The sequence below is a fragment of the Pezoporus wallicus genome, unplaced genomic scaffold, assembly GCF_028554395.1.
Source record: "Pezoporus wallicus isolate ANWC-B61680 ecotype Strahan unplaced genomic scaffold, APGP_CSIRO_Pwel_v1 scaffold_3294, whole genome shotgun sequence".
Lineage (NCBI taxonomy): Eukaryota > Metazoa > Chordata > Aves > Psittaciformes > Psittacidae > Pezoporus > Pezoporus wallicus.
In genome coordinates this window covers 8,100,251-8,113,184 of record NW_026635478.1, presented here as the reverse complement: position 1 = coordinate 8,113,184, position 12,934 = coordinate 8,100,251, and the positions used below count along the sequence as shown (strand labels likewise).

Below are 12,934 nucleotides of genomic sequence, written 5' to 3'. Positions count from 1 at the left end.
GTCAATCAGTACCCCCAAACAAAAAAACTGGACATACCCAAGTCCATGAGAGCTGATGGGATGCCCCCACAAGTGCTGACGGAACTGGCCAATGTCGTTGTGAGGCCACTCTCCATCATTTTTGAAAGGCTGTGGTGATCAGAAGTCCCTGTGGACTGGAAGAAAGCAAATGCACAGCAATCTTTAAGAATGAGGATTTAAGGAACTACAGACCCATCAGCCTTGCTTCAGTCCCTGGTAAGGTGATGGTGCAAATCCATCTGGAGAATATTTCCAAATGTACGGAGGACAAGAAGGTGGCTGGGAGTAGTCAACAAAGGTTTATGAAGAGGAAATTGTGCCTGACCAACCCGACAGCTTTCTACAAAAAGATTACTGGATTAGCAGATGAGAGAAGAGTGAATGTTGCTTGTTTTGACTTTAGTAAGATACAGAGGCATTAAGGTTTTCAACACTGTTTCCCTTAATATTCCCATAGGCAACCTGAGGAAATGTAGACTTGATAAGTGAACAGTGAGGTAGATGAACTGCCACACTCAAAGGTTTGTGATCATCAACACAGCTAGCAGCCAGTCACCAATGGTATAACTGAAGGTTCAGTACTGGGGCCAATTTCTTCATTAATGGCCTGGATGATGGGACTGAGTATGGGCTGACAGGAACCTTATGAAGTCTAGCAAAGGGAAATGCACAGTCCTACCCCAGGGGACCAATAGCCCTGTGTACGAATACACACTGGCACTTACCAGCTGGAAAACAGTTTTACAGAGAAAGACCTGAGGGTCCTGGGGGACACCAAGTTGATCCTGAGCTAATAATGTGCCCTTGCACCAAAAGCAGCCAATGGGCTGCATGAGGAAAAGCATTGGCAGCAGACTGAAGTAGGTCATCCTTCCCCTCTACTCAGCACTGGCAAGATCATCACTGGAGTGCTGTGTCCACTTCTGGACTTCCTGGTACAAGACATAGTGGACATAGGAGAGAGAGTCTAGAAGGTGATTAAGGCACTGAAGCATCCATAATATGAGTAGAGGCTGGGAGAGTTGGGGCTGTTCAGCCTGGAGGAGAGGAGGCTCAGAGGGAATCTGATCAATATATGGTAGGAAATAAAGTAGAAAAACTCTTCTCAGTGGCATGGAAAGGACAAAAGTCAATAAGCACAAACTGAAATACAGGACATTCCATTTAAACATGTGAAAACACTTCTTTACTGTAAAGGTGGTTGAACACTGGAACGGGTTGCCTAGAGCTGAGGAATTTCCATCCATTTAGATATTCAAAACCAGACTGAACACAGACCAGAGCAAGATGTTCTAGGTGACTATGCTTTGAGCAAGGGATTGGTCTTCAGAGGTGCTTCCTGTCTCAACTGTTCCATGATTTTGATTCTGGACTGCAGTGATGTTGAAAACATGACAGGACTGGACTTAGTAGCTTTCACTCTACCAAAGGCAGTAAAAGATTCTCTATAATGTGCAATGGTTGACGCATTATATTTTCAAAGCTAGGAGACATTAAGCAATTACCCAACAGTTGATTCACTTCCCTTCTCCCCTGGGTCAGTAAGTACTCTAGTAACCATGTTGGCAGAGCAATTTAAGCACCAAAAATCATTACTTTGGCATAACCTTTTGGAATAAAGAGCAGCCTTTAGGAAAGGAATTTAATTAAAGTTTAATGTATGCAAAGCCCCAAAGCTTTTTGCAGGAAAAAAAAAAACAACAACCCTGGATAAAATACCCTAAAATATGTATTTTCTGTTTGTGATCAGGATGTGAATTATTTGTCAGCCTTATTGATGAACTTCATATATATGTAATGAATACTGAATGAGAAATAACTTTTTTCTTACAAATCTTAACATGACTTCTTTGAGTTGTCTACAGAGCCAAAACCCAATCTGGCTATATAGTTTTGGCTCCACACTATAGATAAGTATTTACATGTTTTAGGTTGAGATAGTCTCGTATTCAAGTCTAACCAGCAACTCATTGTCTATGGTTTGATCCAAGGAAGCACCCAGCATGGCTGGATTTTTTTCTTTTGATCCTACCAACTTTGCCTTTTACAATAGCCACTGCAACGATCATTTCTCTAGTCCTAAACTTCCTAATTGCCTGCACATCTTCTTTGAAACTATAACTAGGGTCTTAAGTAACACTGATGCATCTGAGATGTTTACTCTTAATTTTGAAAATCTTGGCCAGCAGTATAAAGCAAGAGGCCTAGAGGAGAAAGGCAAACTTGAAATTATAGTCCAGGATCTTGCATTAACATGAGGAGATTGGTCTTCTTGTATTGCTTAAGGGAATAGAATAGAATCATAGAATAGTTAGGGTTGGAAAGGACCTTAAGATCATCAAGTTCCAAGCCCCCTACCATGGGCAGGGACACCTCACATTAAACCATATTACCCAAGGCCTCGTCCAACCTGGTCTTGAACACTGCCAGGGATGGAACATTCACATCCTCCCTGGGCAACCCATTCCAGTGCCTCACCAACCTTACAGGAAAGAATTTCCTCCTTATATCCAACCTAAACTTCCCCTGTTTTAAGTTTTAACCTGTTACCTCTTGTCCTATCACTACAGTCCCTAACGAACAGTCCCTCCCCAGCATCCCTATAGGCCCCCTTCAGATACTGGAAGGCTGCTATGAGGTCTCCACGCAGCCTTCTCTTCTCCAGGCTGAACAGCCCCAACTTCCTCAGCCTGTCTTCATACAGGAGGTGCTCCAGTTCTCTGATCATCCTCGTGGCCCTTCTCTGGACTTGTTCCAACAGTTCCATGTCCTTTTTATGTTGAGGACACCAGAACTGCACACAATACTCCAGGTGAGGTCTCACAAGGGCAGAGTAGAGGGGCAGGATCACCTCCTTTGACCTGCTGGTCATGCTCCTTTTGATGCAGCCCAGAATACGGTTGGCTTTCTGGGCTGCGAGCACACACTGAAGCCAGCTCATGTTCATTTTCTCATTGACCAGCACCCCCAAGTCCTTCTCCGCAGGGCTGCTCTGAATCTCTTCTTTGCCCAACCTGTAGCTGTGCCTGGGATTGCTCCCACCCAGGTGTAGGACCTTGCACTTGTCATGGTTAAACTTCATGAAGTTGGCATCAGCCCACCTCACAAGGGTGTCAAGGTCCCTCTGGATGGCATTCCTTCCCTCCAGTGTATCAACTGAACCACGCAGCTTTGTGTCATCGGCAGACTTGCTGAGGGCACACTCAACCCCACTGTCCATGTCAGTGACGAAGTTCTTAAACAAGACCAGTCCCAACACCAATCCCTGAGGGACACCACTCGTTACTGGTCTCCAGCTGGACATTGAAAACTCATAAACATGCTTTTCCCCTACAAAAACTTGTTCTCCACTTGTTACACTAGCATGCTGGTGTTCAGGGCTGTTTTTCTTTTAATAGCCATGCACTGGCTTTAGGTTCCAGGAGGCTGAGGTGATCCCCTCTGCTTCATTACTTCAACATCCACATGAGATTAAAGAAGTTCACTAACGTTAGGGGACAGCCTATGTCCATCCTTTGTATATTATCATACGTACCTGTGGCCTGACACAGACTAGCAGAGTATTTAAAGGCTATTTTTGTGATTCTGAAAGATCTGCTGTTTAAAAAAGTGCAGTTACTGTTGTATTGTGACAGCTAGGACTGTTCATCTCTGACAAGGATGTAAAAAAGGACTGAAGTGGTTTCTGTGGGGAAACAGATCTAGGAACAGCCAAATGTAGGACTTCAGGACATATGCTGAGATTAACTGGAAGTTAATATGAAGTACAATAAATTACCTAAATTTCAATTGAGTTAGGCTCCAGCTCCACAGCTCTCACCACATTCTCTGGTGGTTCGATTTTTTCCAAATTAATAATTTCATGTTCCAAGTATCCATTTAAAGCACAAGGAAAATAGCTAGAGGAAAATTTTAAGGTGTCTTTTTGTGTCATTGAAATCTCTCTCTTGTAGTTGTCACTAGCAGCTCATCCCATAAGTTCCATCTGAAAAGAGGCAGCACTTTCTCTCATCATGTAATAGCACATTCTCTTGACAAGCCTTCCTGTGTTATTTTTTTTTTTAAAGGGGTGCATTTTGTGATGGATATTTTTTAGCTTTCCTCAGCCCTTAGACCTGTTGCTATGACTGTATTGTACAGTGGAGCTTATATTAGCATTCTCATGCAGTCATATTCCACACAGTAATTCATATATATCATATGCTGAGTTGCTGTTAATTCTACCTAATGCAAAATACTCTTTTTTTATATATATATGGTCAGTAGTTCCACTTGCAGTAGAGTGAACGAAGACTAATTCTTAGTTGCCCTATTGGTTTCTTTTAATATTGCATGGCCAGGATGCAAACACAAGTTCCCTCCCTAGCGCAGTGTGTGCTTACTTTGAAGGAAAAGCAAACAATGACCTATGTTCAGTCTTGTTTGTCTGCCTGTGGTATTTCAAATATATATCCCATTCTTATTCTTTTAGATATTTTTTACAGAGTGCTTCATTTAAAAGAGACCTCTGAATTAGTATAAAGATGTGTTTTGTTCTATTTAAGACTGGATTAATATGTTAACTATAGATTAATGATTCAGAACAGATTCAGAACAGATTCTTTTCACCACCTTATGCTCTTTTCATCACTTCATAACTCCTCACCATCCATCCTAAGTTTAATCAGTTTGTGGTCACTTTTTATTGGATCACAGTTCATACAATAAAAGAATGTAAAGAAGAAAGGGGAAAAAAAGAGCAAATTTTCCTAAATAAATTGTTTGCTCCTAGAAAAACTTGCCAAATGAGTACTTGCCTGTAATGGCAAATGTGAAGTCTTGCAGTAATGAAAATGGGGCAAGACTTTTGGATTCAACTGACAGTAAAAAGCCACATCTCTTTGTTAACTTGCCACCAGAGAAGAATCACAGAAAGGAGACTGGGTGCTTGCTGTAAGCAAAAAGAAAAGCAAAAAAAGTGGTTTTGTTACCCTCCTTTGATGACCAGAACAAAACAATATAGCTGTAACCATGTGTATAGGGGAAAAGATGGGAAGGTGGTAAGAGAAAAAGATCTCTTGTTCTTGCTACTTAACACAAAGCTTGAAATGTGGTTGAGGGAATTGATCACATTTTTGATAACTGTGTTTATTGTATTTTCCTGAGCATAGCCCATGGGCTACCTGGAAGAACAGCTTTTGATTTGGCAGTAGTTTGGATTGTTTATATATCCACAAAGGCATAAGCCTGCATATGCAGGTAAGGCAAGAGGAGGTTTACTTCAGCACATCCCCTCTTTCAGCAATCATCTGATACAGCTGCACAGTAATCACCAGTCCTTGCTGACCCTCTCTTAAGCCTCTGATTCCTTCCCTGCTCTCCTAATACTTCTCAGCTTTTTTTTTTTGGGGGGGGGGGGGTGGTGTCCTTAGAATTTAGGTTATCTGAGGCTCTCTTTTTGAGGAATGCATGCAATTTGTGTCTGTACTGTGTTCTTACGATGATACAGATTTAAATACTTGACTAGACTCAAGAATCAATCCCTGTGGAAAATACTGTCACCTTCATTTCTGGAACAGAAAACATAAAACCACATATCCTCACTACTAACCTCAAACAGCTTTATCTAGTGGCAGTGTGGAAATAAGCTTCTTTAGTTCTGCTTTGCTTTCAGGCAAACTGTGGTCATCCCTGTTTAGAGGAACTTTTTCTAGAGAAAATGCAAATGCAGTATGCAGCAAGAGTTGTAAGGAACACAATGACCCACACTCATTGCAAGTGTAATTGCTGCAAATTTTGTGGTTAGCACTGAAAAGGAAAAAAAAAAAAGGAAGAAAGAAAAAAAAAAAGAAGAAAAGTTTTGGTTTTTTAAAAGTATTTAAAGAGCTTATTATTTAACTATATAAAGAGTTTTGCAAGTGCTCCTTCACTGTACTGAGCACTGAGCTTAGCACAGAAGTCAGAATTAGGAGTCTGGATTTCTGGAGACAAGATATTAACACATGATAATGCGGGGACTTGTCATCCAGAATGGGTTAGTATGGTATGGTAACAAAACAGCAGTGTTTCTCCTAAGTTCAAAATACAGCTTCTTAGCAAATCAACTGCCTAACACAAAAATACAAGCAGAAACCAGACACAGAGGTGAATTGCCTGAGGGTCTGACATATTTCAAAGCAGAGAAATGTAATGATATCTTAAAGAGGTATAGACAAGCCGAGGAATACCTGTGGCATATTGAGAACAAGTCTTATGAGGAATGACTGAGGGAACTTTGGTTGTTCAGCCTGGAGAAAAGGAGGCTCAAGGGGGGACCTTATCACTCTCTACAGCTACCTGAAAGGAGATTGCAGTGAGGTGGGGGTCAGCCTCTTCTCTCAAACAACAAGTAATAGAACAAGAGGAAACGGCCTCAAGTCTCACCAAGAGAGGTTTAGATTGGATATTAGGAAACATTTCTTCACCAAGAAGGGCTATCAAGCACTAGAACAGGCTGCCCAGGGAAGTGGTTGAGTCCCTATCCCTGAAGGTATTTAAAAGATGTGTAGATCTGGCTTTTAGGGACATGGTTTAGTGGTGGACTTGGCAGTGCTGGGTTAACGGTTGAGGCTGATGATCTTAAGGGTCTTTCCCAACCTAAACTATTCTATGATTCTATCTGATTACAATACCAGAAATTCTGCTGAAAGGCTTAATAAGATTAACAGTATTAGCCTTGATGTCTTATTTATCCCATCTCCTTTGATAAGCAAAGCCTCAGTAATCCAGTAACAGCAACTCTAAGACTGCTGGCTGTTGTCATTATTCTCACTTGTAAATAAGTATTATATATTATTTAGGTTAATGTCTTCACCTCATATGGTACATACTTTTACCTTAGACAAAATCAAAATATGAAACATGAAAGAAGAAGAAACAGAGCAAGAGGGCAGCTCAGAGTATTCATCACAGAGCTTTAAAAGTTCCGGGCCATGGTCTGACTATCACTGCAGAAATAACTGTGACATCCAAAAACTTACTAACTCTCAAGCCAAGGCTGTTTGCTTACACAGATCAGCAGATGGAAAGGATTGGTGTAGATCCTGTTTACAATAAGGGCAAAGTGTGGAAGAAAAAGGAGACTTATCAGTGTTTTTTGAAAGGAGGTCAGCAAACCATGAAGATACCCAAGCAGATTTGGGATGTGTAATAACATCTGTGCTCGGTTAACAAAAAGCAAAACCAAACAAAGGGAGCTGATGGAAAGTAGTCTGCTTGGCCTGCAACACATAGGGTTTTCTGTAGGTTGGCTCACAGATTACGAGCTGAAGAGTATAAACAGCAACAGAAGCACATGGGAGTGGAGGGTAAAAGCACTTGCTTGAGTAGATGTGCCTGTAGGCAAGACAGCAGACAGGCTCAGTATTGCCTGGCACATGAGATTCAGCAGCAGTACAAATTTCCTTGTTCAGTTATCAGTGATTCACCCTATTTTAATGTAGCTAAACATTCCCTGTTTGTTGGGGGGGGGGGGTGTGGGGGGAGGGGGGGGTGGTGTTTGTGCAAAATGCTAACCTAGCTGAAATCTAATTTTATTGGAAAAGAATGTGAGTGAACTTGCTTTAATAAACTCAGCCCATTTACTGACTGCAGGGTCTGGAGCTCTGGTCCCAGAGAGGACTAGCTGATGGTAGTATTTGAGAGCCCCCTATTTTAAGGTCATTTAATGCGCAACACCACTGTTCTCCTGGCCTCTTACAGAAACTGACTCACAGGACAGTGTGTAATGCTACAGTGATCCAAGACCAAGTCCCAGCCTGCAGTTACCCCATGTCAAATCTGAGTGGCTCCATCCCGCTACTTCGGATTTAGACTGGTATAATAGAGATCAAAAAGCAGTCAGTGATTCTGTTTAGTACATTTAAAAATGGTAACCTTCCTATTACTATAAAGTATGCTTTTATACTTGCTATTCAGCTATAAATGCTGAAGGGTGCCAGACCACAAATCTGGACCCAGCAGTAGTCTGCCAAAAGGCATAGTGGAACAACATGTTTAGGAAAATGTTGCAGTAACTGATAAATCCACATTGCTTAAAAACATCCAGAATTATTCCACATGGCATCTTCAAATGTGTTCTATCCGAAATGCTCTGGAGATATCGACTGATACATTCAACCATGTATGTGAATTATATGTACCAGGAATGAGTCTCAGGCTTTTTTTAAAGACATCTGTTTGTGGAAGTAGGCACAAGGTACTGCTTTATCTGGGTCTGGATTAGTTGCATTTTCACTCATCCCTGACATGAGTGGCACAAGACATTAGAGAATTAGACACAGGTAGTATCAAAAGGCAGTGACACGTTATAGCAGGAAGTCTTTAACGCTGTTCCTGAGACAAATCCTGGGACTGCTGCAACAGGAGCGCTGGGAACTGGATAAACATGGAGCCACGTTTCAGGCTCTGGGCAGTTTTGCTATTGCATGGTTTCCACCCTCATTTGTCCTTGAGTTTGGTGGAGAAAAAACTCAGGTTTTCCATTTGAGCCCTTTTCATTAAATGGAAAAAAAAGAGCTTGCGATGAGTAAATCTGCCAGGAACTGAAAACCTGCCACATGCTTTTGTCCAGTAGAACATTTCATGGTTTTATTCTTACTCTTTTTTTTCTACTCTTCTGCACATTTAGAGTGACTGCATTCTGATGCACACAGATAAGCACAAACCCATCTGAGTTATCTTATTTATTTAATAGGAGAGGAAGAAAAGTAGTTCTTTTGCACTGGTGGTCATTTCAGCACCATCTAGGACACTGACACAGCAAACTGGATAAATAAATCTCATAAGGGTATTGTTTCTTTGTGCATTCATTCGATTTCTTGCTTTGATGCATGTGTCTTAACATGTGCAGCATTCAATTCTCAGACGACTGTTAGGCTAGATTTTAAAACTGCAGCAAGAGAACTATGTGGAAAAGTACTGCCACATGGATCACAGTGTGTTTGCCTGTTCTACCTTGAAAATAAATGTTATATTAGCAGAATGCATCCAAACAAGAATAAGAAAGTTACTAACTGCTTTGAACGCTGTGTTAATAATGTATAGATAGATGCCATACTATGGCATAAACTACCTTAAGTAGAATGGCATCATGTCAGAAAAAAACAAGATTTGCAATCCCACTTCTAGGCTGGAGTAGATTCCACTGGAGTAGAGCAAGAAAGTGTAGAGCACTATAAAAAGATTGGTAAATGGAAACAGCAGTCTTTGCCATCTGAGGCTTGGTGATCACTGCATGAGCTCTAACAGGCTGGGTTAAACAGCTTGCCAGTACTGAGTGATTCCAATGCTGTGTGTTTCCGCGGTTGTCAGTTAAAGCAGCGCCTGCAATAATGTGATGTGTTGTTAGCAAAATGCTTTAAATGCTACCCTAAAGGGAGGGCAATTTTAGCAAGGCTTTTCAATATATCATCTGCCAAGCCAAACCATTGTTATAAGGTGCAAGAGAGTAGCCAAGAAAACTACAATAAAATAAATAAATACGTATATATATGTATGTATGTACGTACATATAAATTGTAGGGGGAAGGATGCTTGAAAATGTATTCCTCAAATATGGCAAGCAAAGCGAATGTGGTGAAAAGTTTGCAATTTTACTGCATGCTGAAGATATTAGTTAGTATTTAGGAAAAAACTGTAATGTCATCATTGCCTTGGAAGAAGTTGCTGACAGCCTGCATAAGCAAACGTTTATCTCTCCCATCATATCTCAAGCCAATGTGTTCGTAGGGGACTGCTGTAGGAGCTCATCTGGGACTCTGGGATGCTGCCTGTTTGTGAAGCATGCAGAAGGAATACATCTTAAATAATCCTTTCTTGAACTGTGTATTTCCTTCTGAATCAAACACCCTGTCAGATAAGTCAATTGTCAGAAGGAGGTGCCTAAGGAAGGGGGTTTCCACCAGACTGCCTCTGCTTGCTGGCTGACCTCAGGTTTATGTGATTTTGACCTTTTGGATACAACCTCTCAGATGAGAGATGTTTGGTAGCTCCCTGCTCTGTGACACCGGACCTAGAAAATGACCATGAAGTTACAACATGTTTATGATCTGATCTGGATTCTTTGGAGTCAATGGCAAAGCTCCTGCAGATTTTCTTTTGCATAGGTCTGAAACTGTAACACTATTCTGTTTAGCCACCTTGTGCCAAGGCATGGGTAAGACCTCATGGCCCAAATGGGCCTTCCCCAGGTCCTCTCCCACACCATGCCCGCAGGCCAGGAGCCCCATTTCAGCTTCAGTGCCTGCCTGAGCAGTGCTGGAAGAGGGCTGGTCTCCAGCTCCATCGCAGCCGTATGTCCTCTTGTTCTGGTCTCTGACCCACACATTGCCTCTGCAGTTTGCCTTTGGCCCAGTGTCATCACTATGAAGCTGGCCAGTGATGTGGGCCCTTGAATGAACCTGTCTGCCTCTTGGCCTGCCCTGCTGCCTGGCTGGAGTGGTGGGACAAGCCTGATCTGGAGAAGCCCTGCCCTGCCACCCCCCTGAGGACCTCACCACTCTCAGCCCCCAACTGTCCTCATCCTGCTGCATCCCAGCACTGGGGCTCCTCTGTGTAAAGCAAACAAAAGGACTAAAGCCCTAGAAGACATAACTCATTTCTTCCTTGCCAATTCCTTCCTCATTATCAAGCCCTGAAGTTGGTGAAGGAATGGCCACCATCCATGTGAGGAATGACACAGGAACAGATGCCATGGTAGTCTCACTTTCCTCATTAAGCTCTCCTGCTGGGATTGTCCATGCTAACAGTTCACGGATGAGTGTTATCTGATGTTTATAGGGAAAATGTTGGTTTTACTGCTGCATTACAACTAATTTCTACTGTTCCAAGTGAAACGTGGTTTTCAACACAGTCTTGGGGGAGCGTGCTTAGGTAGTTCTCAGGGCAATGTGTGTGCTGCCTTACTAGGGAAATTCTTCTTATGCCCTACTTAGAAGCAGACTGCTTACAGAATTTATCTCTCTGAATAAAATGTAAAAAAATCCCCATTACTAATTTCAGGATATGTAGGTTTTCTGCATTAGCAGCATTTTAGTGTTCTTTTTAGATCTTCTTTAAGGTATTTTGATTTAAAAGTTCTATTTTATTCTTATTTTGCAAGCTTTCTTGCAAGCTCTTTGTGGATCCAACTTTCCATCAGCTATATTGAAAATGAAAGGGAGTGTAGCTCATCCAAACCCATCTGATTCTCCTATTAATCTCAGCAACCTATTTGTATCCCAACAGGTGTAGTTCGCCAGGTAAGGCCCATTGTTGGACCTTTCCATGCCATCCTGAAGCTGGAGATGAACTACGTCATGGGTGGAGTGGTATCTCATCGTAACATCGTCAATGTTCACATCTTTGTCTCCGAGTACTGGTTCTGAGAGAGTGTTTAAATTCCCAGACAAGTGAGCCGCTCTAACCAAAATCATTACTATTATGTCATATACTTGTTTGTGAAACCCCATAGCATTTTGTTTTGTTTAAATATTTGGTTTATAGTATAAGACAAATAACAAGCTATTATGTTGATTAGACATAAGGTGGAGCAATTTAAGTGAGCCTGATGTAGTTGTCTGTATAAATAAGTAGTGTGTAAAAGTGCTCGGCTGCCTAGTGAAATTTAAAACTTCTCTAAATGTTCAGGCAGATCTTAACCATTGCTCCTTGGCCAGAAATCTAGAGCGACTGAAGCTGTGGAACAAAACGGATATCAGAGTTCATTGGAATGAATACATGGTGTCTTTGGATGGAAGAAGTTTGGTAAATATTAGTAATTTCACCTCAGTATTAACTACCTTGAAGGAGTCAGGTTTTCAGAAAGTGCTAAATACTCGCTTTCAGGCCCCAATAGGATAACCCTGAATAGGCACCCAGAATTGTTAATCATTTCTGAAAAGTTTAGCCTAGATATTTAAAAAACGCCATCCAGCTATGGCTACAGGAGGAAATGCAAAACAGAATCAGAAATAGCAAGAGGCTAGCAGGCTATTGCACATATTAAAAAATTACTTATTATTTGACTGTAAGATTATATTTGATTCTAATTAAACAAATACCTCTCACTGAAAGTAACCTGTTACAAGGATAAGGCATATTGCTTAAATTCCAGTCTCATCTGTACTCAACAATACATGGAAATCTCAGACCTGTACATCCTGTCTATTATAGAGTAAAGCTCCATACCTTTTAAAAATTGGTAATAAAATTAGCATGTTAAGCTGTACACTTCCTATGCACCAAAGCAAGGCATATGTAATAATATAATGAAACTCTCACAAATAAATGAATGTTTAATGTAATTTCTGGACATCAAAGTAATGTATCTTTTTTATCACAGAACAGAAAATAAATAGCTCCATGTTTCAGTTTGTTGTGTTTGTTAAGATACGAGGAAATAAACAAAGTCAGAGGGGAAATACTCAGAAGTATGTTATGGTTTCTGCTTACTGGAAAAAAAATAGATGATATATCTCCCATAAGCAAATTAATTCTATATATATATATATATACACATTCCTCACTCGAAACAGGCCTCTGTTTTATTGGTCATTATTGGCCCTAGGCATTTGTCTCTTCCTTTTATACAAAAGCCCCTGAAGCTGAAGGGAATCTTTCGATTGACCTGAATGATCTTTGAAGAAGAATGATAAGGATCATCCTCTCTGATCCACTGCAAATAAAAGACGAAGCAACTTTTCTGTGTACATACAGAATTCTTAATTCCAGGGAAGCTTCTCTGACTGCAGAATTTTCACTCCTTAAAGTAAGATTTTGTAACACATTCTCATAAATAAAATTTGACTGAAGGACACCTTCTTGACAGTATTTGTTTCCCCCACACTTACAGAGCATCCTGACCCTATACATAGCCTGGTTTTCAGGATGCCATCAGTTTAAAATGTGTCCAGTG

The 12,934-nt window shown here is 41.1% G+C and overlaps 1 protein-coding gene across 1 annotated transcript in view; it reads left to right on the top strand.

Annotated features, from left to right (window-relative positions):
* Positions 1-12,040, top strand: part of FBLN1 (fibulin 1) — an 81,051-nt gene extending 69,011 nt beyond the window's left edge. The window contains exon 17 of the mRNA XM_057426846.1: positions 11,266-12,040. Within this exon, the coding sequence (XP_057282829.1) occupies positions 11,266-11,405 (140 nt within the window). The 3' untranslated portion in view covers positions 11,406-12,040. The remainder of the gene's footprint in view (positions 1-11,265) is intronic.
* The last annotated feature ends 894 nt before the right edge of the window (positions 12,041-12,934 follow it).